At 48.5% G+C, this 27,399-nt stretch overlaps 1 protein-coding gene across 8 annotated transcripts in view; it reads right to left on the reverse strand.

Moving 5' to 3' along the window:
* Positions 1-27,399, reverse strand: part of TTC7A (tetratricopeptide repeat domain 7A) — a 914,714-nt gene that overhangs the window by 228,213 nt on the left and 659,102 nt on the right. For all 8 annotated transcript variants that reach the window (XM_063918709.1, XM_063918713.1, XM_063918708.1 and 5 more), the window contains 2 exons: positions 26,672-26,788; positions 25,800-25,897 (listed from right to left, as the gene is read on the reverse strand). In XM_063918709.1, the coding sequence (XP_063774779.1) occupies positions 25,800-25,897; positions 26,672-26,788 (215 nt within the window). The remainder of the gene's footprint in view (positions 1-25,799; positions 25,898-26,671; positions 26,789-27,399) is intronic.

The following is a 27,399-nucleotide window of genomic DNA, read 5'->3' on the forward strand; positions in this document are numbered from 1 at the left end:
CCCGTGTCTGGGTCTGTGTCGACCGACTGAGGCAAAGGGCGTTTTACAGCCCCTGACGGTGTTTGAGGCGCCTGGACAGGCATTAATTGATTGTCCGGCCGCCTCATGTCCTCAACTGACTGTTTAAGGGAAGATAAACCATCACGTAATTCCACAAATAAAGGCATCCATTCTGGTGTCGACCCCCTGGGGGGTGACATCTGCATATTTGGCAATTGCTCCGCCTCCACACCAATATCGTCCTCATACATGTCGACACCACGTACCGACACACACCGCAAACTCACAGGGAATGCTCTAATGAAGACAGGACCCACTAGCCCTTTTGGGGAGACAGAGGGAGAGTCTGCCAGCACACACCACAAAGCGCTATATATACAAGGGATATCCTTATATTAAGTGCTCCCTTATAGCTGCTTTAATATATATATATATAGCCATTAATGTGCCCCCCCTCTCTGTTTTACCCTGTTTCTGTAGTGCAGTGCAGGGGAGAGACCTGGGAGCCGTTCTGACCAGCGGAGCTGTGACAGAAAATGGCGCCGTGTGCTGAGGAGATAGGCCCCGCCCCTTTTTCGGCGGGTTCTTCTCCCGCTATTTTTCCAGTCAGGCAGGGGTTAAATATCTCCATATAGCCCCTATGGGCTATATGTGAGGTATTTTTAGCCTTGTATAAGGTTTATATTTGCCTCTCAGAGCGCCCCCCCCCAGCGCTCTGCACCCTCAGTGACTGCCCAGTGAAGTGTGCTGAGAGGAAAATGGCGCACAGCTGCAGTGCTGTGCGCTACCTTATGAAGACTGAGGAGTCTTCAGCCGCCGGTTTCCGGACCTCTTCACGCTTCAGCATCTGCAAGGGGGTCGGCGGCGCGGCTCCGGGACCGGACTCCACGGCTGGGCCTGTGTTCGATCCCTCTGGAGCTAATGGTGTCCAGTAGCCAAGCAGCAAATCCACTCTGCATGCAGGTGAGTTTACTACTTTCCCCCTAAGTCCCACGTTGCAGTGATCCTGTTGCCAGCAGGACTCACTGTAAAGAAAAAAACCTAAACTAAACTTTCTCTAAGCAGCTCTTTAGGAGAGCCACCTAGATTGCACCCTTCTCGTTCGGGCACAAAATCTAACTGGAGTCTGGAGGAGGGTCATGGGGGGAGGAGCCAGTGCACACCACCTGACCTAGTAAAGCTTTACTTTTTTGTGCCCTGTCTCCTGCGGAGCCGCTATTCCCCATGGTCCTTTCAGGAACCCCAGCATCCACTTAGGACGATAGAGAAATTAAGTTAATTGATAGCTGCCACTGTCTTTTCAGTGGCCGACTTTCTCACTGGTCCCTGCACCTTACAAATCACACCCTCTTTATTATACTGAATATACACATTTTACAAGTGTCACACCCAGGATAAGAAACCACAACCTATTACACTGGAAGCAGACACCTTACTAATGAAGCTGTTTGCTCCTGTATAGGAAATATGAGAATGATAACTATATGAAGATACTTCTATGACAATCACACGTAACTTCATATAGTTAGAATTCTCATGCTTCCTGTACAGGAGCAAATAACTCCATCAGTAAAGTGTCTGCTGTTAGTGTAACAGGTCATGGGTTCTAATCCTGCTAAGAAATGTGTGATTTAAAATAAAAGACAATTAAATGTATAAATACAGTATATACACTTTTTTCAGACTACTACACACACACACACACACACACACACACACACACACACACACACACACACACACACATTTATCTTAATATCTTGCCTCCGGGCAACTGGGACGAACTTACGCCACTGAATAGTCTTGTATGTAAATAAAAGTATTTTATATTGAATACGGTAGAATACTGGTAACCAATGGAGGGACTGACACAGAGGATCTGCAGACGATGAACGTCTAGCGAGGAAGATTAACCTCGCAGCTGCATTCAGAGTGGATTGTAGTGATGAGAGCCTATTTTACAAAAACCAGTAAAGAGACCATTGCAATAGTAAGGCCATGCAAACATTATTTTCAACACGTACTTGGGACATTTCAGTCATGATTGCAACATTATACAGCACATACAGGGGCCGATGCAGGCTTGGACATAATCACAGCCACCATCATTATCAGGGCACACTTGCATCAGCTCTATTCCTGGTACCAAACATCTGTCTGAAATCCGGAGTAATTACGCGTACGCACAACTATACATAGCCTCAGGCAAATGCCCAGTTACAGCCCAGTTATGCTCCTCCAGTTGCAAGTAAAGATGTTACTGAATTGCGCACGACTTAAAAGCAGGTAAGGTGCATCCGCAAACCTGGTGTGCAGTCAGCCCTGCGTCAGCCCCATAGTGTGTTGAGAGCAGGGACAGATCATAGCGAGGGGAGATTGCTATCTGAATACACATTTGATAGTTTATTAGGGAAATGGTCCACAAGACACAGTGCTGCACGCATTCCCATATAGATATATACATATATATATATATATATATATATATATATACATATACATGGAAAGCTTCAGTTGTCCAGCGTTGTGGTCCTCTGTCCTATTATCGTTTACCGTCACGGACTAAAACATTCAGCGATATTGTCACTGCTGCTCTTCCCTAACTTCTCACTCATTATTAGCTAGCAGCGCTCTTCACAGTGAAGGTTTCGTCTATCAGTGCTGCTGCTGGAGCCAGAGGACTCTGGGTACTATACATGACAATATTTCTGAGCAGCAACAATTCAGTTATTTCTTACCGGGAATCCCGGCAGGCAGGTTCCCGACAGTCAGAATCCCGACAGCGGGATCCCGACAGACAGCGTTAAGTACTCCTATCTTTAACCCACCCCTTCCGCAGCCTAACAATAACTGCTTCCCCCCCGACCACACAGCCTAGCCCTAACCTCCCCCGAGTGCCTAATCCTAACCCCAAGGCCAGTACCTACCTTTGGGTTTTGTTGGGGTTCTGACCATCAGGATCCCGTTGACTGATCCTTGCCGCATCCTCTTACAGGTTTTGGGGCTTTACCCAAATTAAGGATAATGTTTGGGCACTCTGAAGTTTGAGGGTCACACAAGTAGCCCTTTGAAGTATAACAGGCTGGACTAGGAAAGAATAAAGAAGGCTATTTAAGTATGGCAAGGGTAAGCTAATTGTCACCCAGAGGAGGCAGCATATAGTCTGTGGCCACAGATCACAATCAGGGTTACGAAGAGGAATCGTGTGGCCTCTACTTTGAGTACCCCACATGCAGCTAGTTGTGATGCAACTGAGCCTTCGCAGGCTATCTGTTTGCAGCTTTGGCAATCGCCAGTGCTCTGTGTGCAGCCTAGGGCAGTGTGGTGTGCCACCGCCTGGACCAATATCTAGCCACCTTACCTACATTCATATGGGGTCGTACTGAGTGGATGGGACTGGAGCCCCAATCTCTCCACCATAATACACTTCTGCTCAGCCGCCCCCCCCCCCCCCCCCCCCCAGAACTTTTGTGTTATTTCTATTTATTATAAGATGTTTTTTCACATTTAGCCTGATTTGAAACTGGACGCAGCAGCGACGTACGATGCAGATTATTATTTTTTCCTTCTGTGCATGCATCTACATTGCACTGCGAGGTTCCGCACAGGAGTTGTGATTGAGGTGCATAGAAGATGCACAGCCTTAGAAATGTTCTGAAATTGCATTGGATGTTCCTGAGCAGTGAGACGGAGGTGGCTAAGCAGACTCGCAGAGATTATCCATAATATGGGCATGCTACGGGAGTGTCCCCGGTGTGACACTGATAGCGGCTGGGGACAGAGATCCAGACTTGTTGTTCACATAGGAGGCCACATTCAGATGGATGATCTGCACCTGCAAGACGGTATGTCTAAAGACGCAACAAGCGGGGGCGTCACATTCCTTGCAGGTTCTGGTGCCTGGCTACACACACCAGTGAAGTGCTTTGTAGCAGCAACAGCATAAAGGTGGTCATTCCGAGTTGTTCGCTCGCTAGCAGTTTTTAGCAGCCGTGCAAACGCATTGTTGCCGCCCACGGGGGAGTGTATTTTCGCTTTGCAGAAGTGCAAACGCCTGTGCAGCCGAGCGCCTGCAAAAACATTTTGTGCAAAACAAGACCGGCCCTGAACTTACTCTTCGTGTGCGATGATTCTAACGTTGGAGGGTTGGATTTTGACGTCACACACCCGCCCGGCGTTCGCCCAGCCACGCCTGCGTTTTCCCTGGTACTCCTGCGTTTTTTTAAGCACTCCCTGAAAAAGGTCAGTTGACACCCAGAAATGCAGATTTTTATCCAGATCGCTGCGCTGCGAACAACGGCAGCTAGAAAACAACTCGGAATGACCCCCAAAGTTGTATACACGGCTGCATCAGACTCAGATTCAGGCCCATTGAGTTATACTGCTGAAAAGACTGTGGGGTAAATGTATTACCCTCCGTTATGGGGGAGAAGCAGTATCAGCGCACGTTATGAAAGCTGCGGTGCCGGCACAGTGACAGGGACGGGATCCGGTCTGAAGATCGACAGTGTCTAGGTCGACAATGTTTAGGTCGACCACTATAGGTCGACAGTCACTAGGTCGACATGGATGGAAGGTCGACAGGGTTTCTAGGTCGACATGTGCTAGGTCGACAGGTCTAAAGGTCGACATGAGTATTTCACATTTTTTTTTCTTTTTTTGAATTTTTTCATACTTAACGATCCACGTGGACTACGATTGGAACGGTAAAGTGTGCCGAGCGAAGCGGTAGCAGAGCGAAGGCACCATGCCCGAAGCACGGCGAGCGAAGCGAGCCATGCGAGGGGACGCGGTGCACTAATTTGGGATCCCGGTCACTCTACGAAGAAAACGAAAAAAAAAAAAAAAAATCCTCATGTCGACCTTTAGACCTGTCGACCTAGCACACGTCGACCTAGAAACCCTGTCGACATTCCATCCATGTCGATATTCCATCCATGTCGACCTAGTGACTGTCGACCTATAGTGGTCGACCTAAACATTGTCGACCTAGACACTGTCGATTTGATGAACCACACCCATAGGGACGCTATGGGCCCCTGTCCATATCGGTGCTGCTATCTAACAGACAGCAGGCCGATATGTCGGTTTCGATAGCTGCAGGTTGCAATGCCCTATCTCCACAGCAGGGACAGAGCTGTACCTGGCTGCGGCAAGCTGGAAGAACAGGGAGATACAGTGAGCTGATGCGGTCCGTGCTCAGGGGGACATCGGCGGAGGGGGGAGCTCGGCAGACAAGATGCTTCGTCTCGGTAGTGAAGTGAAGTAGGAAGTGTTATAGCGGCATGATCCATACCGCTGTAATAGATTTACCCGGATTTCACCAGGATCCCGACATCCGGCAAAATGAATGCCTCCCCATTTACCCCTGTATTTGTAAATTGTAGTCAACGGGACAAGTCTCATAAAAAATGTCACTTCCTGCAAACGTGTGGCATGTAAAAGCCTGCTTACTAACACACCAGACTTTAATGTGTGAACGACATAAATAATAAAGTATGGTTTGAAATTACTATCCATCATTCCGCAAATAATAACCCTTGTGCGAGTACATTGCCTTACTCATTATTAAACTAGTTTTATTGTTTAATAATTCATTTCAAGTGTATTCAGTAACATTATACACTGCAGGTGTTGTTCAAAATTTAAATACTTTCCATGAAAGCCATTCAATGACCTTCCCATACAGCAGGTATTTCCAGTACCTGTCAATGCGAGGAGTTTAGAAATATAACCTTTGTGTAAGTTCTGGAACAGCAAACAGTCTACATAAAGCAAACTGCAGACAAGCTACAACCACAAAACATAAAAGCTCTCGGTGCTGAAAAGCATAAAATGTTATTGTCACCGGCTCAACTTACTACAACAAACAGACCTCGGAGAGAAGACAAGGGAAATACATTTTGTGTTATGTAACAGTATTCAGCTCCCTAAAATTCCAGGGCCAAAAATGATAGGAAAAATAATCAGTGTGTTTAAGTAGAGATCACTTGTCCCCGTGGGAGGTAAAATTACTGAATACGGAGAACATTCTGTTTCCGAGTTTTTTCTTGCAGCTTCTAGTAGGTTCGTAAAGTTATATGGATTTTATGACTCCGAAGCAAAAACTATGGGCAGTACGGATGATGTAATGGTTAGCATTACTGCCTCACAGCCCTGAGGTCATGGGTTCGATTCCCACCATGGCCCTGTGTAGAGTTTGTATGCTCTCCCCACCACTTGCTCAAACTGTGCATGTGCACCAAAAATTCTAAGATATCAATAAACGACGACACATGCAAACAAACAATGGTAGCTGCTCAATCATTCCTGGAGATAATTATATATCAGGTGCTAGAAAAGGGGAGGGGCCACAAACAAACAGCAGAGAGGGGGGGTGGGTGCTTTCTCCCCCCCGGTATCCCCCCCACCCAGCACACGAAAAAATTACCTGTAACCATACCTGAACCTATCTGATAATAGAATTTCAGAGAAATTGGTTGCATGCATTTGCAAAGACATGTTTAGCTGCTAAGCCGCATCAAGGCTTCTCCGATATCAGCAGTCCTAACACTACATAATGGCAGTGCCCACATAAGGTCATGTGATTTGTCTACAGTAAGGCCTCATGATAAAGGCTCATACTAAAACGCATCCAGACAGATGGCAAGCTTACCTAGGAGCCACCCACAGGACTGCTGTTAGCGGAGAAGCCTTGACGTGGCTCAGCAGCTAAACATGTCTTTGCAAACGTATGCGACCAATTTCTCTTAAACTCTATTACCAGATAGGTTCAGGTATGGTTACAGGAGGATCACTTGGCTCTTAGTGGAAAATATAAACTGACGAAGAAGATGATGATTGGTGGCTGACTGTATCAGAAGAATCCACGTCTCCATATAGGGGCACGCGGGGGCAGGGCAGGTACTAACAACCTGAGCTAGCTGCGCATATTATTTACCATTGTTTTTGTACAGGGGGTGTGGCCACACTTCACATATTTGGCCCTGCCCCCTTCAGAGGCCTGGGCCCTGCGGCTGTCTTATTAGCCCTGCCTCAACATATGCTAATACTACAGTAATGTGCCTGCTTTTTGCATTATTACAGTGATGTTTGCAGTCGGTTCACAGCAATGAAGCACAATTCCTTTTAAAGGGGAAATAACAAATATATGTGTTTATCTAAACCAGGCATGTCCAAACTGCAGCCCTCCAGCTGTTGTGAAACTACATATCCCAGCATGCCCTGACACAGTTTTGCTGTCAGAGAATACTAAAGCTGTGTCAGGGCATGCTGGGATGTGTAGTTTCTCAACAGCTGGAGGGCCGCAGTTTGGACATGCCTGATCTAAACCTTATAAAAACTTTCATCTGTATTTCTGTCTTGGTGTAGGTTCCATGTTCATGGAAAGTGTGTGATGTTATTAGTTATTAAAATCACTGCCTGGGCTTTTAATATTCTGTATGACTTATGTACTATGGCCCTCATTCCGCGTTGCTCACACGTAGCAACTTTTTGCTGCTCGTGCGATCAACTAGACGCCGCCTATGGGGGAGTGTATTTTAGCATAGCAAGGCTGCGATCGCTTGTGCAGCCCTGCTATGCTAAAAAAGTTTCCTGCAAAACAAGACCAGGGTCAGACTTACTTACCCTGTGTGACGGATCCAGCGACGAAGGTCCCGGAATTGACGTCAGACATCCGCCCTCCAAACGCCTGAACACGCCTGCGTTCGCCTCACCATGCCTGGAAAACGGTCAGTTGACGCCCCGGAACGCCTCCTGCATGTCAGTCTTCTTGCGATCGCCGCTGCGATCACTTTTTCCGCTGGCGGCGTCGCTGCCGACGTGCGTGCATAATGCAGTTGCCGCGCATGCGCAGTTCCGACCCGTTCGCACCGCTGCGACGAACTGCAGTGTGCGAACGGGTCGGAATGACCCCCTATATGTTTAGCAATCATTAGGATCACGGTGGAGCCACATCTTGGTGTTTACCAAATAATCCCCCTAAAACCTGGCCAGGATACAACTGGACCACCTCGCGTTGGTTTCATCCCAGTCGGTGCAGGAGTGTCCGAATACATAAGTGGATAGACAAACAAACAGAGCAATCCATTTTATATATAAGATTTTTTTTAGTTTAAAACTTGCCAGTATTCTAAGTTGGATAATGTGTACCAAGTTTGGTCCAGATCCATCAAGCCATGTAGGAGCCTATGAAGAACAAACGTACATACATACAGATTTGTCCTCTTACATCCTTGCTGTAGTCATGCTAAACAGCCCTTCAAGTCAGGCCATGCTGCGGCGGGACTCGTTAGTGCAGAGCGTCTTTTTTGCGCTTTTTATTTCTGTGGTAATGAGTCTTAGTCGCAAAGTAATACAGAAGGGCGCACGAGCAGCTTCTGTTGAATAAAATGATATGCGGCATGCTTATATTCAGTGAGTAATTGCAGCTGTAACTGCATCAGAAATTCCACGTTACAGTGTTTTTTGGGAAAACATTGTAGTAAAGCATTTTGTATGCAGATACAGTCTCAGTCATACATAGAAAATAGGCATGCTGCATACTGTATCATTCCAATCATCAGAAGCTGCCCGTGCGTGATATTGCATTACTTTGCGACTAAGACACATTTCTGCTGGAAAAAAGCCAAAACAGACGCTTGGTACTATAGAATCCCACGGCACTCACGCGTTATGTGTAACGCTACTTGTAGTGCACAAAGCAAAAATGTAAGAGGACACAACCAGGGCCGGTGCTAGGGTGTTCGGCACCCTCCTGCAAACTATAAATTTGCGCCCTCCCACACTTTATAAAGGGACAGCGTGCGCTGGAAAAAGGGGTGTGGTCTCACAAGGAATGGGCGTAGCCACACAAAGTACCCCCATTTCAATTAACACCACACAGTAGCACAATCGTATTCACATTACACAGCAAGTAGTAGTGCCGCTTATACACATAATGCCCATAGATAGTAGTAGTGCCCTGTATACGTAATGGCCATAGTAGCAGCGCCCCTTATACGTAATGCCCATAGTAGTAGCGCCACTTATACATAACACAGATAGTATTAGCGCCCCTTATATGTAATGCCCATTGTAGTAGTGCCTCTTATGCGTAATGTCCATAGTAGTAGCGCCGTTTAACCATAATGCCCACAGTAGTAGCACCGCTTACACGTAATGCACATAGTAGCAGCGCCGCTTTTACGTATGGCCCATAGTAGTGCCTGCCGCTTTTAAATAATGCCCATAATAGTAGTGCCACTTTTACGTAATGTCCATAGTAGTAGTAGTGCCGCTTTTACGTAATGTCCATAGTAGTAGTAGTGCCGCTTATATGTAATGCCCATAGCAGTAGCACCACTTATACGTAATGTCCATAGCAGTAGTGCCGCTTATATGTAATGCCCATAGCAGTAGCGCCGCTTATACGTAATGCGCATAGTAGCAGTGACGCTTTTACGTAATGCCCATAGTAGTAGTGCTGCTTATACGTAATGCCCATAGCAGTAGTGCCGCTTATACGTAATGCGCATAGTAGCAGTGGCGCTTTTACGTAATGCGCATAGTAGCAGTGGCGCTTTTACGTAATGTGCATTGTAGTAGTGCCGCTTACATGTAATGCCCATAGTGGTAGTGACGCTTATATGTAATGCCCATAGTGGTAGTGACGCTTATATGTAACACCCATAGTGGTAGTGACGCTTATATGTAATGCCCATAGTAGTGGTGACGCTTATATGTAATGCCCATAGTAGTGGTGACGCTTATATGTAATGCCCATAGTAGAGGTGACGCTTATATGTAATGCCCATAGTGGTAGTGATGCTTATATGTAATGCTCATAGAAATGGCACTTATACAAACAAACCCCCCCCCCCACACACACACACACACACTCTCTCTCTCTCTCTCCCTTCACTTACCTAACAGTCTGGCTGGCCATAGCAGCAGTAGCCTGGTCCCGTGTAGCTCCGCCCCCCATTCCCATGTAGCCACGCTCCCTTTTCGGCCCAGACCAATCCGACCAACCCCGCTGTCACAGGTGAGGGGGAGAGGAGGCTCCAAGCTGCCGGCGCTGCTGCCTGTCATATAGTGTGACAGGCAAAGCAGCCGGCAGCAGCAGCAGGGGGGGACAGGCCGGCGCAGCAGCGGGGATGCAGAGCAGAGACAGTACCTCTCCTGGCATGGCGCCTACCTGCTCTGCATCCTTTTGCTGAGTGGGTAGCGCCGGGCCTGGACACAACTGTACATACATACATATATACATAAATACTTTTACTTCTATAATATATGGCCCTGGCCCCAAAAGAGGTGGATTTTTTTCATTGAAACCCTGCCAGTATTGTAAGTTGGATAATGAGGGTATGTGTAACTGTCAATAATTTCTATTTTCCTCTGACTCTCGTTAATCACTCTCCAAGTCTGCTGCCGATACATAGCACTGAGCTGCCCTTATCTATGTCCAGTCACTAACCTTATGTCAGTAGCTTTTCCAGTGATATCACCTACTGCTGGTGAGCTGTGTGCTGCCAGGGCTGTGGAATGGTATGAGACCAGCAGCAACAAACTCCTGGTATAGGCAGTTGTTACTATTATGACATCACAGCATGACCTCACAGACAGACACACAAACAGACCAATGCATTTTCTATCTGCATTTTTGTGATTGGGGATCTGGCCCTGCAAGGGGTGGATCTTATCACCTGAAACCCTGCCAGTATTTTAAGTTGGATAATGGAGGGTATGTGTACCAAGTTTGTTCCAGGTCCATATATATATATATATATATATATATATATATATATATTGAAAATGTTAAATACCATCCAAAAATACAGTGTTGGGGGTATATTTACTAAAATTTCGTGTTTGTCGGATTTGTGTTTTTTTTTTCTAAGTCCCAACACGGGAATTTACCAAGCACAAATCTCGGCAGTGTTGGTGCAACTCGTAATGGTTTTCACGCCTAAGTTCAGAAATACGAATGAATAGACCATCGGCCAAACGCGGCTGTTTGTTCATACAACACGGGAATTTACTATTCATTCGTATTTGGGTGTTAGTCTCTGAATGCTCAAGTGCGGGTGGCTTTTTTTGCGAATCGTTAAAAAAAAGCAGCAAAAAAATAGACCTGCTTATTCCAGGCGAGTTTGGATAAACATGCACTGATCTGTGAGATCTGTGCAAGGTTATCTATGGGAAAGGGTCTGTTTAGTGTAAAAATGTAAAAAAAAATTTGCGTGGGGTCCCTCCTCCTAAGTATAACCAGTCTCGGGCTCTTTGAGCCGGTCCTGGATGTAAAAATACAGGGAAAAAATTGACAGGGGTTCCGCCATATTTTAACAACTAGCATCGGGCTCTGCACCTGGTCCTGGTGCAAAAAATACGGGGGACAAAAGACGTAGGGCTCCCCCGTATTTTTTCCACCAGCACCGGGCTCCACTAGTCAGAGAGATAATGCCACAGCTGGGGTACACTTTTCTATTGGTCCCTGCGGCCTTGGCATTAAATCACCAACTAGTCATCCCTGGCCGGGGTACCCTGGAGGAGTGGGGACCCCTTAAATCAAGGGGCCCCCCCCTCCAGCCACCCAAGGGCCAGGGGTGAAGCCCGAGGCTGTCCCCCCCATCCAAGGGCGGCGGATGGGGGGCCGATAGCCTTTTGTGTAAAAATAAGAATATTGTATTTTGTAGCAGTACTACAAGTCCCGGCAAGCCTCCCCGCAAGCTGGTACTTGGAGAACAACAAGTACCAGCATGCGGGGGGGAAACGGGCCCGCTGGTACCTGTAGTTCTACTACAAAAAAATACCCAAATAAAAACAAAACACACACACCTTGATAGTAAAAGTTTATTAAACATACATGCGCACTTACATTCATACATACCTACCTATGTTGATACGAGAGTCTGTCCTCTTCTCCAGTAGAATCCCGGGATACCTGTAAATAAAAATATACTCACAAAAAATCCTGTGTAGATCGGTCCTCTTCTTTAAGTTTGTAATCCAGGGACTTGGTAAAATAAAAAAACGGATTACCCGGACCACGCACTGAAAGGGGATCCATGTTTACACATGGATCCCCTTTCCCCGACTGGCGGGACCCCCCATGACTGCTGTCAAAGAGGGTCCCTTCAGCCAATCAGGGAGCGCCATGTCATGAGCTGTCAGTCAGGCTGCGCATTGTAGATACAATGTAGCGCATAGGCGCTCCATTGTATCCAATAGTGGTAACTTTGCGGTCTGCGGTAGACCGCAAGGTTAAGTGGGGCCAACCACAAGAGTGACCCCACTTAACCTCGCGGTCTACTGCAGACCTCAAAGTTCCCGCCACAATATTCTTATTTTTACACAAAAGGCTATCAGCCCTACATCTGCCGCCCTTGGATGGGGGGGGGGGGGGGGGGGGGCAGTCTCGGGCTTCACCCCTGGCCCTTGGGTGGCTGGAGGGGGGGACCCCTTGATTTAAGGGGTCCCCACTCCTCCAGGGTACCCCGGCCAGGGGTGACTAGTTGGTGATTTAATGCCAGGGCCACAGGAACCAATATGAAAGTGTCCCCCGGCTGTGGCATTATCTCTCTGACTAGTGGAGCCCGGTGCTGGTGGAAAAAACGTCTTTTGTCCCCCGTATTTTTGGCACCAGGACCAGGCGCAGAGCCCGGTGCTGGTTGTTAAAATATGGGGGAACCCCTGTCAATTTTCCCCCTGTATTTTTACAACCAGGACCGGCTCAAAGTGCCCAAGGCTGGTTATGCTTAGGAGTGGGGACCCCACGCAAATTCTTTTTCTGTTTTTAACCCATTCTGCACTGCTCACAATGCACACAATGAAGCCCTGCACGGATCTCACAGATCCGGCTGGGATTCCTTGTGTTTTGTCAGGCAGTGTTTTACTAATCACTCCCGTAAAACACTGCCTGACATTACGAATCACATCGACATCGGAAAATAGGAATGTGGAAAACTCGGCAACTTAGTAAATGACCGTATCAGGATTCAAAAAGTTGCAGTAAAATGCACCCGATACCATTCGAGATCAAACACCCTTAAAAACGGCTAAAACACGAATATTAGTAAATATACCCCTTGGTTGGATGTTTGTTAAAGAAACTTTAATCAGGATGGATATTGATTGGATAGAACTCTATCCCACCTTATAGCCTATTAACAAGCTTAACCATGATCATTTCTTGAAACTTTAATCACTAAAGATTGCAAAAAAAAATAATAAGATTTTACTCACCGGTAAATCTATTTCTCGTAGTCCGTAGTGGATGCTGGGACTCCGTAAGGACCATGGGGATTAGCGGCTCCGCAGGAGACTGGGCACAACTAAAGAAAGCTTTAGGACTACCTGGTGTGCACTGGCTCCTCCCACTAAGACCCTCCTCCAGACCTCAGTTAGGATACTGTGCCCGGAAGAGCTGACACAATAAGGAAGGATTTTGAATCCCGGGTAAGACTCATACCAGCCACACCAATCACACCGTATAACTCGTGATACTATACCCAGTTAACAGTATGAAATATAACTGAGCCTCTCAACAGATGGCTCAACAATAACCCTTTAGTTAGGCAATAACTATAAACAAGTATTGCAGACAATCCGCACTTGGGATGGGCGCCCAGCATCCACTACGGACTACGAGAAATAGATTTACCGGTGAGTAAAATCTTATTTTCTCTGACGTCCTAAGTGGATGCTGGGACTCCGTAAGGACCATGGGGATTATACCAAAGCACCCAAACGGGCGGGAGAGTGCGGATGACTCTGCAGCACCGAATGAGCAAACTCTAGGTCCTCCTCAGCCAGGGTATCAAACTTGTAGACTCTTACAAAAATGTTTTAACCCGACCAAGTAACAGCTCGGCAAAGTTGTAAAGCCGAGACCACTCGGGCAGCCGCCCAAGAAGAGCCCACTTTCCTCGTGGAATGGGCTTTTACAGATTTAGGGTGCGGCAGTCCAGCCGCAGAATGTGCAAGTTGAATCGTGCTACAGATCCAGCGAGCAATCGTCTGCTTAGAAGCAGGAGCACCCAGCTTGTTGGGTGCATACAGGAGAAATAGCGAGTCAGTTTACCTGACTCCAGCTGTCCTGGAAACATATACTTTTCAGGGCCCTGACTACGTCCAGTAACTTGGAATCCTCCAAGTCCCAAGTAGCCGCAGGCACCACAATAGGTTGGTTCACATGAAAAACTGATACCACCTTAGGAAGGAATTGGGAACGAGTCCTCAATTCCGCCTTATCCATATAAAATACAGATAAGGGCTTTTGTATGACAAAGCCGCCAATTCTGATACCCGCCTGGCCGACGCCAAGGCCCACAGAATGACCACTTTCCACGTGAGGTATTATAGCTCCACGGATTTAAGTGGCTCAACCCAATGCGACTTCAGGAAATCCGACACCACGTTGAGATCCCACGGTGCCACTGGAGGCACAAACGGGGGCTGACTATGCAGCACTCCCTTAACAAAAATCTGAACTTCAGGCAGTGAAGCCAGTTCAATTTTGGAAGAAAATCGATAGAGCCGAAATCTGGACCTTAATGGAACCCAATTTTAGGCCCATAGTCACCTCTGACTGTAGGAAGTGCAGAAATCGACCTAGCTGAAATTTCTCCTTTGGGCCCTTCCTGGCCTCACAGTACGCAACATATTTCCGCCATATGCGGTGGTTTGCGTTCACTTCTTTCCTAGCTTTAAATAGCGTAGGGATAACTTCCTCCGGAATTCCCTTTTCCTTCAGGATCCGGCGTTCAACCGCCATGCCGTCAAACGCAGCCGCGGTACGTCTTGGAACAGACAGGCCCCCTGCTGCAGCAGGTCCTGTCTGAGCTGCAGAGGCCATGGGTCCTCTGAGATCATTTCTTGGAGTTCTGGTTACCAAGCTCTTCTTGGCCAACCCGGAACAATGAGTATAGTTCTTACTCCTCTCCTTCTTATTATTCTCATTACCCTGGGTAAGAGAGGCAGAGAAGGGAACACATACACCGACTGGTACACCCACGGTGTTACCAGAGCGTCCACAGCTATCGCCTGAGGGTCCTTGACCTGGCGCAATATCTTTGTAACTTTTAGTTGAGGCGGGACGCCATCATGTCCACCTGTGGCCTTTCCCAACGGTGTAAAATCATTTGGAAGACTTCTGGATGAAGTCCCCACTCTCCCGGGTGGAGGTCGTGTCTTCTGAGAAAGTCTGCTTCTCAGTTGTCCACTCCGGGAATGAACACTGCCGACAGTGCTAACACATGATTTTCCGCCCACCGGAGAATCCTTGTGGCTTCTTGTGCCGCCCTGTCGGTTTACATGAGCGACCGCCGTGATGTTGTCTGACTGGATCAGCACTGGCCCGTGTTGAAGCAGGGGTCTAGCCTGACTTAGGGCATTGTAAATGGCCCTTAGTTCGAGAATATTTATGTGTAGGGAAGTCTCCTGACCTTTCCATAGCCTTGGAAGTTTCTTCCCTGTGTGACTGCCCCCCAGCCTCGAAGGCTGGCATCCATGGTCACCAGGACCCAGTCCTGTATGCCGAATCTGCGGCCCCCTAGAAGATGAGCACTCTGCAGCCACCACAACCGCGACACCCTGGCCCTTGGAGACAGGGTTATCCGCCGATGCATCTGAAGATGCGACCCGGACCACTTGTCCAACATATCCCACTGGAAAATCCTTGCATGGGACCTGGCGAATGGAATTTCTTCGTAGGAAGCTACCATCTTTCCCAGGGCTCGCGTGCATTGATGCACCGACACCTGTATTCGTATTAGGAGGTCTCTGTCTAGAGACGACAACTCCTTGGACTTCTCCTCCGGGAGAAACCCTTTTTATCCTGTTCTGTGTCCAGAACCATACCCAGGAACAGTAGACGCGTCGTAGGAACCAGCTGCGACTTTGGAATATTCAGAATCCAGCCGTGCTGTTGTAGCACTTCCCGAGATAGTGCTAATCCGACGAACAACTGCTCCCTGGACCTCGCCTTTATAAGGAGATCGTCCAAGTACGGGACAATTATTTCGGCCATTACCTTGGTAAATACCTCGGTGCCAGGGACAGGCCAACGGCAACGTCTTGGAATTGTTAATGACAATCCTGTACCACAATTTTGAGGTACTCCTGGTGAAGAGGGTAAATAGGGACATGCAGGTAAGCATCCTTGATGTCCAGTGATACCATGAAATTCTCCAGGCTTGCAATAATCGCCCTGAGCGATTCCATTTTGAACTTGAACCTTCGTATATAAGTGTTCAAGGCTTTCAATTTTAGAATGGGTCTCACCGAACCGTCTGGTTTCGGTACCACAACATTTTGGAATAGTAACCCCGGCCTTGTTGAAGGAGGGGTACCTTGATTTCACCTGCTGGAAGTACAGCTTGTGAATTGCCGCCAGTACTACCTTTCTCCGAGGGCAGCAGGCAAGGCTGATGTGAGGTAACGGCGAGGGGGAGTCGCCTCGAACTCCAGCCTGTATCCCTGTGATACTATTTGCAGAACCTAGGGATCCACCTGTGGCCAAGCCCACTGGTCCCTGAAGTTCCCGAGACGCGCCCCTCCACCTGTGGAGCCCCAGCGTCTTGCGGTGGACTCAGAGGAAGCGGGGGAAGATTTTTGATCCTGGGAACTGGCTGCTGGTTCAGCTTTTTCCTTCTTCCCTTGTCTCTGTGCAGAAAGGAAGCGCCTTTGACCCGCTTGCTTTTCTGAAGCCGAAAGGACTGTACCTGAAAATACGGTGCTTTCTTAGGCTGTGAGGAAACCTGAGGTAAAAAAATTTCTTCCCAGCTGTTGCTGTGGATACGAGGTCCCAGAGACCATCCCCAAACAATTCCTCACCCTTATAAGGCAGAATCTCCATGTGCCTTTTACAGGCAGCATCACCTGTCCACTGCCGGGTTTCTAATACCCTCCTGGCAGAATGGACATTGCATTAATTCTGGATGCCAGCCGGCAAATATCCCTCTGTGCATCCTTTATATATAAGACGACGTCTTTAATATGCTCTATGTTAGCAAAATATTATCCCTGTCTTAGAGTATTAATATTACCTGACAGGGTATCAGACCACGCTGCAGCAGCACTATTTATGCTGAGGCAATTGCAGGTCTCAGTATATAACCTGAGTGTGTATATACAGACTTCAGGATAACCTCCTGCTTTTTATCAGCAGGCTCCTTCAAGGTGGCCGTATCCTAAGACGGCAGTGCCACCTTTTTTGACAAACGTGTGAGCGCCTTATCCACCCTAAGGGATATCTCCCAACGTGACCTATCCTCTGGCGGGAAAGGGTACGCCATCAGTAACTTTTTAGAAATTACCAGTTTCTTATCGGGGGAACCCACGCTTCTTTACACACTTCATTCATTCATCTGATGGGTGAACAAAACACTGGCTGCTTTTTCTCCCCAATAAATAAAACCCCTTTTATGTGGTACTTGGGTTCATGTCAGAAATGCGTAACACATTTTTCGTTGCCGAGATCATGTGACGGATGTTCCTAGTGGATTGTGTATATGTCTCAACCTCGTCGACACTGGAGTCAGACTCCGTGTCGACATCTGTGTCTGCCATCTGAGGTAACGGGCATTTTTTGAGCCCCTGATGGCCTTTGAGATGCCTGGGCAGGCGCGGGCTGAGAAGCCGGCTGTCCCACAGCTGTTACGTCATCCAGCCTTTTATGTAAGGAGTTGACATTGTCGGTTAATACCTTCCACCTATCCATCCACTCTGGTGTCGGCCCCACAGGGGGCGACATCCCATTTATCGGCCTCTGTTCCGCCTCCACGTAACCTTCCTCATCCAACATGTCGACACAGCCGTACCGACACACCGCACACACACAGGGAATGCTCTGACTGAGGACAGGACCCCACAAAGTCCTTTGGAGAGACAGAGAGAGAGTATGCCAGCACACACCAGAGCGCTATATAATGCAGGGATTAACACTATAACTGAGTGATTTTTCCCCCAATAGCTGCTTGTATACATATATTGCGCCTAAATTTAGTGCCCCCCCTCTCTTTTTAACCCTTTGAGCCTGAAAACTACAGGGGAGAGCCTGGAGAGCTGTCTTCCAGCTGCACTGTGAAGATAAAATGGCGCCAGTGTGCTGAGGGAGAAGCCCCGCCCCTTTTTCGGCGGCCTTTTCTCCCGCTTTTTTATGGATTCTGGCAGGGGTAATTTATCACATATATAGCCCTGGGACTATATATTGTGATGATTTGCCAGCCAAGGTGTCTTATATTGCCCTCAGGGCACCCCCCCCCCCAGCGCCCTGCACCCATCAGTGACCGGAGTGTGAGGTGTACCTGAGGAGCAATGGCGCACAGCTGCAGTGCTGTGCGCTACCTTGGTGAAGACAGAAGTCTTCTGCCGCCGATTTTCCGGACTCTTCATGCTTCTGGCTCTGTAAGGGGGACGGCGGCGCGGCTCCGGGAACGAACACCAAGGTCGGGTCCTGCGGTCGATCCCTCTGGAGCTAATGGTGTCCAGTAGCCTAAGAAGCCCAAACTACCACCTGTTAGGTAGGTTCGCTTCTTCTCCCCTTAGTCCCTCGCTGCAGTGAGTCTGTTGCCAGCAGATCTCACTGTAAAAATAAGAATTTACTTACCGATAATTCTATTTCTCATAGTCCGTAGTGGATGCTGGGGACTCCGAAAGGACCATGGGGAATAGCGGCTCCGCAGGAGACTGGGCACAAAAGTAAAAGCTTTAGGACTACCTGGTGTGCACTGGCTCCTCCCCCTATGACCCTCCTCCAAGCCTCAGTTAGGATACTGTGCCCGGACGAGCGTACACAATAAGGAAGGATTTTGAATCCCGGGTAAGACTCATACCAGCCACACCAATCACACCGTACAACTTGTGATTTGAACCCAGTTAACAGCATGATAACAGAGGAGCCTCTGAAAAGATGGCTCACAACAATAATAACCCGATTTTTGTAACAATAACTATGTACAAGTATTGCAGACAATCCGCACTTGGGATGGGCGCCCAGCATCCACTACGGACTATGAGAAATAGAATTATCGGTAAGTAAATTCTTATTTTCTCTAACGTCCTAGTGGATGCTGGGGACTCCGAAAGGACCATGGGGATTATACCAAAGCTCCCAAACGGGCGGGAGAGTGCGGATGACTCTGCAGCACCGAATGAGAGAACTCCAGGTCCTCCTCAGCCAGGGTATCAAATTTCTAGAATTTTGCAAACGTATTTGCCCCTGACCAAGTAGCTGCTCGGCAAAGTTGTAAAGCCGAGACCCCTCGGGCAGCCGCCCAAGATGAGCCCACTTTCCGTGTGGAATGGGCTTTTACAGATTTTGGCTGTGGCAGGCCTGCCACAGAATGTGCAAGCTGAATTGTACTACAAATCCAACGAGCAATCGTCTGCTTAGAAGCAGGGGCACCCAGCTTGTTGGGTGCATACAGGATAAACAGCGAGTCAGATTTTCTGACTCCAGCCGTCCTGGAAACATATATTTTCAGGGCCCTGACTACGTCCAGCAACTTGGAATCCTCCAAGTCCCTAGTAGCCGCAGGCACCACAATAGGCTGGTTTAAGTGAAATGCTGAAACCACCTTAGGGAGAAATTGAGGACGAGTCCTCAATTCTGCCCTGTCCGTATGAAAAATTAGGTAAGGGCTTTTATAGGATAAAGCCGCCAATTCTGATACACGCCTGGCTGAAGCCAGGGCTAACAGCATTACCACTTTCCATGTGAGATATTTTAAATCCACAGTGGTGAGTGGTACAAACCAATGTGATTTTAGGAATCCCAAAACTACATTGAGATCCCAAGGTGCCACTGGAGGCACAAAAGGAGGCTGTATATGCAGTACCCCCTTGACAAACGTCTGAACTTCAGGAACTGAAGCTAGTTCTTTTTGGAAGAATATCGACAGGGCCGAAATTTGAACCTTAATGGACCCTAATTTGAGGCCCATAGACAGTCCTGTTTGCAGGAAATGCAGGAATCGACCCAGTTGAAATTCCTCTGTAGGGGCCTTCCTGGCCTCACACCACGCAACATATTTACGCCAAATACGGTGATAATGTTGCACAGTTACATCCTTCCTGGCTTTGATCAGGGTAGGGATAACTTCATCCGGAATGCCTTTTTCCTTCAGGATCCGGCGTTCAACCGCCATGCCATCAAACGCAGCCGCGGTAAGTCTTGGAACAGACATGGTCCCTGCTGGAGCAGGTCCTTTCTTAGAGGTAGAGGCCACGGGTCTTCCGTGAGCATCTCTTGAATTTCCGGGTACCAAGTCCTTCTTGGCCAATCCGGAGCCACGAGTATAGTCTTTACACCTCTCCTTCTTATGATTCTCAGTACCTTGGGTATGAGAGGCAGAGGAGGGAACACATATACTGACTGGTACACCCACGGTGTTACCAGAGCGTCCACAGCTATTGCCTGAGGGTCCCTTGACCTGGCGCAATATCTGTCCAGTTTTTTGTTGAGGCGGGACGCCATCATGTCCACCTTTGGTTTTTCCCAACGGTTCACAATCATGTGGAAGACTTCTGGGTGAAGTCCCCACTCCCCCGGGTCAAGATCGTGTCTGCTGAGGAAGTCTGCTTCCCAGTTGTCCACTCCCGGAATGAACACTGCTGACAGTGCTATCACATGATTTTCCGCCCAGCGAAGAATCCTTGCAACTTCCGTCATTGCCCTCCTGCTTCTTGTGCCGCCCTGTCTGTTTACGTGGGCGACTGCCGTGATGTTGTCCGACTGGATCAACACCGGCTGACCCTGAAGCAGAGGCCTTGCCTGACTTAGGGCATTGTAAATGGCCCTTAGTTCCAGGATATTTATGTGAAGTGACGTTTCCATGCTTGACCACAAGCCCTGGAAATTTTTTTTCCTTGTGTGACTGCTCCCCAGCCTCTCAGGCTGGCATCCGTGGTCACCAGGACCCAATCCTGAATGCCGAATCTGCGGCCCTCTAGGAGATGAGCACTCTGTAACCACCACAGGAGAGACACCCTTGTCCTTGGAGACAGGGTTATCCGCTGATGCATTTGAAGATGCGATCCGGACTATTTGTCCAGCATATCCCACTGAAAAGTTCTTGCGTGGAATCTGCCGAATGGAATCGCTTCGTAAGAAGCCACCATCTTTCCCAGGACCCTTGTGCATTGATGCACTGACACTTGGCCTGGTCTTAGGAGGTTCCTGACTAGGTCGGATAACTCCCTGGCTTTCTACTCCGGGAGAAACACCTTTTTCTGTACTGTGTCCAGAATCATCCCTAGGAACAGCAGACGTGTCGTCGGAATCAGCTGCGATTTTGGAATATTTAGAATCCATCCGTGCTGTCGTAGTACTACTTGAGATAGTGCTACTCCGACCTCTAACTGTTCTCTGGACCTTGCCCTTATCAGGAGATCGTCCAAGTAAGGGATAATTAAGACGCCTTTTCTTCGAAGAAGAATCATCATTTCGGCCATTACCTTGGTAAAGACCCGGGGTGCCGTGGACAATCCAAACGGCAGCGTCTGAAACTGATAGTGACAGTTCTGTACCACAAACCTGAGGTACCCTTGGTGAGTAGGGCAAATTGGGACATGGAGGTAAGCATCCTTGATGTCCAGAGACACCATATAGTCCCCTTCTTCCAGGTTCGCTATCACTGCTCTGAGTGACTCCATCTTGAACTTGAACCTTTTTATGTAAGTGTTCAAGGATTTCAGATTTTAAATGGGTCTCACCGAGCCGTCCGGCTTCGGTACCACAAACAGCGTGGAATAATACCCCTTTCCCTGTTGTAGGAGGGGTACCTTGATTATCACCTGCTGGGAATACAGCTTGTGAATGGCTTCCAATACCGCCTCCCTGTCGGGGGGAGACGTTGGTAAAGCAGACTTGAGGAACCGGCGAGGGGGAGACGTCTCGAATTCCAATTTGTACCCCTGAGATACTTCCATGCAGGATCCAGTGGTCCACTTGCGAGTGAGCCCACTGCGCGCTGAAATTCTTGAGACGGGCCCCCACCGTGCCTGAGTCCGCTTGTAAGGCCCCAGCGTCATGCTGAGGACTTGGCAGAAGCGGGGGAGGGCTTCTGTTCGTGGGAAGAGGCTGTCTGCTGCAGTCTTTTTCCCCTTCCTCTGCCCCGGGGCAGATATGAGTGGCCTTTTGCCCGCTTGCCCTTATGGGGACGAAAGGACTGAGCCTGAAAAGACGGTATCTTTTTCTGCTGAGAGGTGACCTGGGGTAAAAAGGTGGATTTCCCAGCCGTTGCCGTGGCCACCAGGTCCGATAGACCGACCCCAAATAACTCCTCCCCTTTATACGGCAATACTTCCATATGCCGTTTGGAATCCGCATCACCTGACCACTGTCGCGTCCATAACCCTCTTCTTGCAGAAATGGACATCGCACTTACTCTTGATGCCAGAGTGCAAATATCCCTCTGTGCATCTCGCATATATAGAAATGCATCCTTTAAATGCTCTATAGTCAATAATATATTGTCCCTGTCCAGGGTATCAATATTTTCAGTCAGGGAATCCGACCAAGCCACCCCAGCACTGCACATCCAGGCTGAGGCGATTGCTGGTCGCAGTATAATACCAGTATGTGTGTATATACTTTTTAGGATATTTTCCAGCTTCCTATCAGCTGGTTCTTTGAGGGCGGCCGTATCAGGAGACGGTAACGCCACTTTTTTTATAAGCGTGTGAGCGCCTTATCTACCCTAGGGGGTGTTTCCCAACGTGCCCTAACCTCTGGCGGGAAAGGGTATAATGCCAATAATTTTTTATCGGGGGAAACCCACGCTTCATCACACACCTCATTTAATTCATCTGATTCAGGAAAAACTACGGGTAGTTTTTTCACACCCCACATAATACCCTTTTTTGTGGTACTTATAGTATCAGAAATGTTCAAAACCTCCTTCATTGCCGTGATCATGTAACGTGTGGCCCTACTGGAAAATACGTTTGTTTCCTCACCGTCGACACTGGAGTCAGTGTCAGTGTCTGTATCGACCTGAGGTAACGGGCGTTTTAGAGCCCCTGACGGTGTTTGAGACGCCTGTACAGGTATTAACTGATTTGCCGGCTGTCTCATGTCGTCAACAGTCTTTTGTAAAGTGCTGACACTATCACGTAATTCTTTCCATAAGACCATCCAGTCAGGTGTCGACTCCCTAGGGGGTGACATCACTAACACAGGCAATTGCTCCGCCTCCACACCATTTTCCTCCTCATACATGTCGACACAACGTACCGACACACAGCACACACACAGGGAATGCTCTGACAGAGGACAGGACCCCACTAGCCCTTTGGGGAGACAGAGGGAGAGTTTGCCAGCACACACCAGAGCGCTATATATATATAGGGATAACCTTATATAAGTGTTTTTCCCTGATATAGCTGCAATATATATTTATCTGCCAAATTAGTGCCCCCCCTCTCTTGTTTTACCCTGTTTCTGTAGTTCAGGACTGCAGGGGAGAGTCAGGGAGCCTTCCTCCAACGGAGCTGTGAGGAAAAAATGGCGCCAGTGTGCTGAGGAGATAGGCTCCGCCCCCTTTTCGGCGGCTTTTCTCCCGCTTTTTTATGGAAAAATTGGCAGGAGTTAACTGCATCCATATAGCCCAGGAGCTATATGTGATGTATTTTTTGCCAAAAAAGGTGTTTTTATTGCGTCTCAGGGCGCCCCCCCCCAGCGCCCTGCACCCTCAGTGACCGGAGTGTGAAGTGTGCTGAGAGCAATGGCGCACAGCTGCGGTGCTGTGCGCTACCTTATTGAAGACAGGACGTCTTCTGCCGCCGATTTTCTGGACCTCTTCAGTCTTCTGGCTCTGTAAGGGGGACGGCGGCGCGGCTCTGGGACCCATCCATGGCTGGGCCTGTGATCGTCCCTCTGGAGCTAATGTCCAGTAGCCTAAGAAGCCCAATCCACTCTGCACGCAGGTGAGTTCGCTTCTTCTCCCCTTAGTCCCTCGGTGCAGTGAGCCTGTTGCCAGCAGGTCCCACTGAAAATAAAAAACCTAAAACTAAACTTTTTTCTAAGCAGCTCAGGAGAGCCACCTAGACTGCACCCTTCTCGTTCGGGCACAAAAATCTAACTGAGGCTTGGAGGAGGGTCATAGGGGGAGGAGCCAGTGCACACCAGGTAGTCCTAAAGCTTTTACTTTTGTGCCCAGTCTCCTGCGGAGCCGCTATTCCCCATGGTCCTTTCGGAGTCCCCAGCATCCACTAGGACGTTAGAGAAATAGAAAACCTAAATATACTTTCTTTCTAGGAGCTCAGGAGAGCCCCTAGTGTGCATCCAGCTCAGCCGGGCACAAGAAGGGGGGAGGGTCTTAGTGGGAGGAGCCAGTGCACACCAGGTAGTCCTAAAGCTTTCTTTAGTTGTGCCCAGTCTCCTGCGGAGCCGCTAATCCCCATGGTCCTTACGGAGTCCCAGCATCCACTTAGGACGTCAGAGAAAATAATATCCCAGAGGCAGTAATGGGGAGGGGGTTTAGATGGTCCAACCCCCCTCCTGCACCCTGATGCCCCCCAGATTTGAGGGTGCACCTGGATACAATCATTATGCCAATCCTTCGATTTACATACTATATCCAAGGATCGGCAATATGATTGTATCCGTGTGTACGCAGTGCCGATGCAGGAGCTTAAGTCGATAAATGATTTATAACGCTCCTTCAACGGCTGGGATAGAATGTTCGAAACTTTGAACGTTTAATTTTTAAATCTTCGATCATCCAATCCCATAGAAGCCCTATATAGTCTGCACTGTGGGGGTCATTCCGACCCGATCGCTCACTGCAGTTTATCGCAGCGCAGGGATCGGGTCGAAACTGCGCATGCGCCAGCGCCACAGTGCGCTGGCGCATGCCGGAAGGCCGAAGGCCGTCATTTCCTAGCGATTACCTCTGCCTAATTGACAGGCAGAGGCGGTCGCTGGGCGGGAGGGGGCGGCACGGCGGCGTTTGTCCGCCGTTATGGCGGCGCGGTCTGGCCAACGCAGGTGTGGCCGGACCGTGCGGGGGGAGGGCCGCAGTGGCTGCGTGTAGTCACATGCAGCCGCTGCGACCAGGGGCAGCAACAAACAACTCCCGGCCAGCCACAGGAGCTGCGCTGGCCGGGAGTTACTCCACAACTACAAAAGCATCCCGCTGTGCGATGCTTTTGTACTTGTGCGTGGGGGGGTCCTGACATGCGGGGCGGACTAGCCCTGTGTTGGGTGTCCCCCCGCATGTCAGGGAAGATGATCGTAGCTGTGCCAAATTTACCACAGCTACGGTCAACTCGGAATGACCCCCTGTGTACGGTGCTCGCAGGAGCAGAAAAGGGGGTCACGCTGGGGACACACAGGACGGATATTCGGGAGAGTTTACCCCGATCAGCCACGGTGTGTACCCTCCTTTAGTGTGCTGCCTGGTTTTTGAGCATGCACAGAACCAATCTGTGTACCGTATCTTACCGCACACATTCTGGTGTAAGCTGCACAATTGACAGTAAAATAGTCCCTCAAATCGTCATAAATCACTTTACTAAATAACAAACCTTCTTTCCTTCTTGATCCAATGTAGTTCAAATTGGGGAAAATAAAAAGGCCTGAAAAATATGTACATTCCCCTCCCCCCATCACCAAACACCCCCTGCAAAAAAAAAAATATCACCTGTACGGTGTGAGCGAGTGCCACAAAATGACAAATGTATGATGGAATGTAGCTATATAATGTACAGAAAATGTGTGTATTATATGGAATAATGTACCTACAGATGTCTCCTACAGAAGTCGGGGGGCCCCACACACACACTCACATAGCACCACTTGTGCTACTTACCATTTTCCGTGTCATGAGCATCTGGCAGCGTGAGGTGCAGCCCACTGTGTTTCCGTGTCAGGGGAACGTCAGCCAAGCTGCTCTCTTTCTCACACTCACTGAAACAAGAGGCACAATATTAACAAATCAGTCATGAGGCATAAAAACCTAAAAATCCATGGACATTTTATCTATCAGCAATTCGGGTGACGTTTATTTAATATACAGAACGAAACAATGTACCATACAGTATACAGCTGTGAATTAAGGCAGGTTTGCACATGTGCGGCAACATGGTGGCACAGTGGCTTGAAATGCTACCTCACAGTGCTGGGGTCACGAGTTTGATTCTCAACCATCTGTGTAGAGCCACCAGAAGGGGTGTGGCCAGCCACCACAGGAGGACAGTCAACCATTAGAGAGGACATACAAAGAACAGGGCCCCTTTATAAGGGGAGGGGAGGGGAGGGGAGGGGGGGATCAACGCTAAGCACATATAAACATACATGTGTAGATGTATGTAATATATGTAGAGGCCACAGCGTATGATTAGACGTATGTTTATATGTGCTTATAATTCCACTCCTGCATTAGGTAGTCGGCACTGCAGCCCAGCGTTGTCCAGCTTTACATATGTCTGCTGTACTGCACCAGCACATAATTCTCTACTTACACAAAAGAATAATTGGGTAACGGAAACCCACAGTAAATCTAGTGGAATGGCTGATGGCGCACAACTGCAGACATCTCTTGTGCTTTGTCCAACTTTACCTATGTGCACAATTGCGCTTATCTCTGTGAACTTATTTTACCGCTGCATTTTGATGCAAACGCATTCAAACTTTGTGTGACCCGTTTTATCTGGGAACTGTGAAGAACAACATGAAATTTACCTCAGTTGTGAATAGTTAAACAGCTTCTGCCACAGGAATAACATATGGCGACATGTTATCAGAGCCTCCTCAGGCCCTTTGTGCAGCCACTCCAGTTTCGTTTTGGTGAACAATATGCTAGAGGGAGAAAATAGAAAAAAAAACAATTGAAACCAATAAGTGTCCTTTACACTGTGTGTGGTATAATAATGACACTCGCCTCTTTCTGTGTCTGGTTATGTGATCAAATGCTGGGTAGGGCCAGACGCACAATGGGGGTCATTCCGAGTTGTTAGCTCGGTATTTTTTTCTCACAACGGAGCGATTAGTCGCTAATGCGCATGCGCAATGTCCGCAGTGCGACTGCGCCAAGTAAATTTGCTATGCAGTTAGGTATTTTACTCACTGCATTACGAGGTGTTTTCTTCGTTCTGGTGATCGTAATGTGATTGACAGGAAGTGGGTGTTTCTGGGGGGAAACAGGCCGTTTTATGGGAGTGTGTGAAAAAACGCTACAGTTTCTGGGAAAAACGCGGGAGTGGCTGGAGAAACGGAGGAGTGTCTGGGCGAACGCTGGGTGTGTTTGTGACGTCAAACCAGGAACGACACTGACTGAACTGATCGCAGATGCCGAGTAAGTCTGGAGCTACTCAGAAACTGCTAAGAAGTGTCTATTCGCAATTTTGCTAATCTTTCGTTCGCAATTTTGATAAGCTAAGATTCACTCCCAGTAGGCGGCGGCTTAGCGT

This window comes from Pseudophryne corroboree, chromosome 4 (assembly GCF_028390025.1).
Source record: "Pseudophryne corroboree isolate aPseCor3 chromosome 4, aPseCor3.hap2, whole genome shotgun sequence".
In the NCBI taxonomy this organism is placed as follows: domain Eukaryota; kingdom Metazoa; phylum Chordata; class Amphibia; order Anura; family Myobatrachidae; genus Pseudophryne; species Pseudophryne corroboree.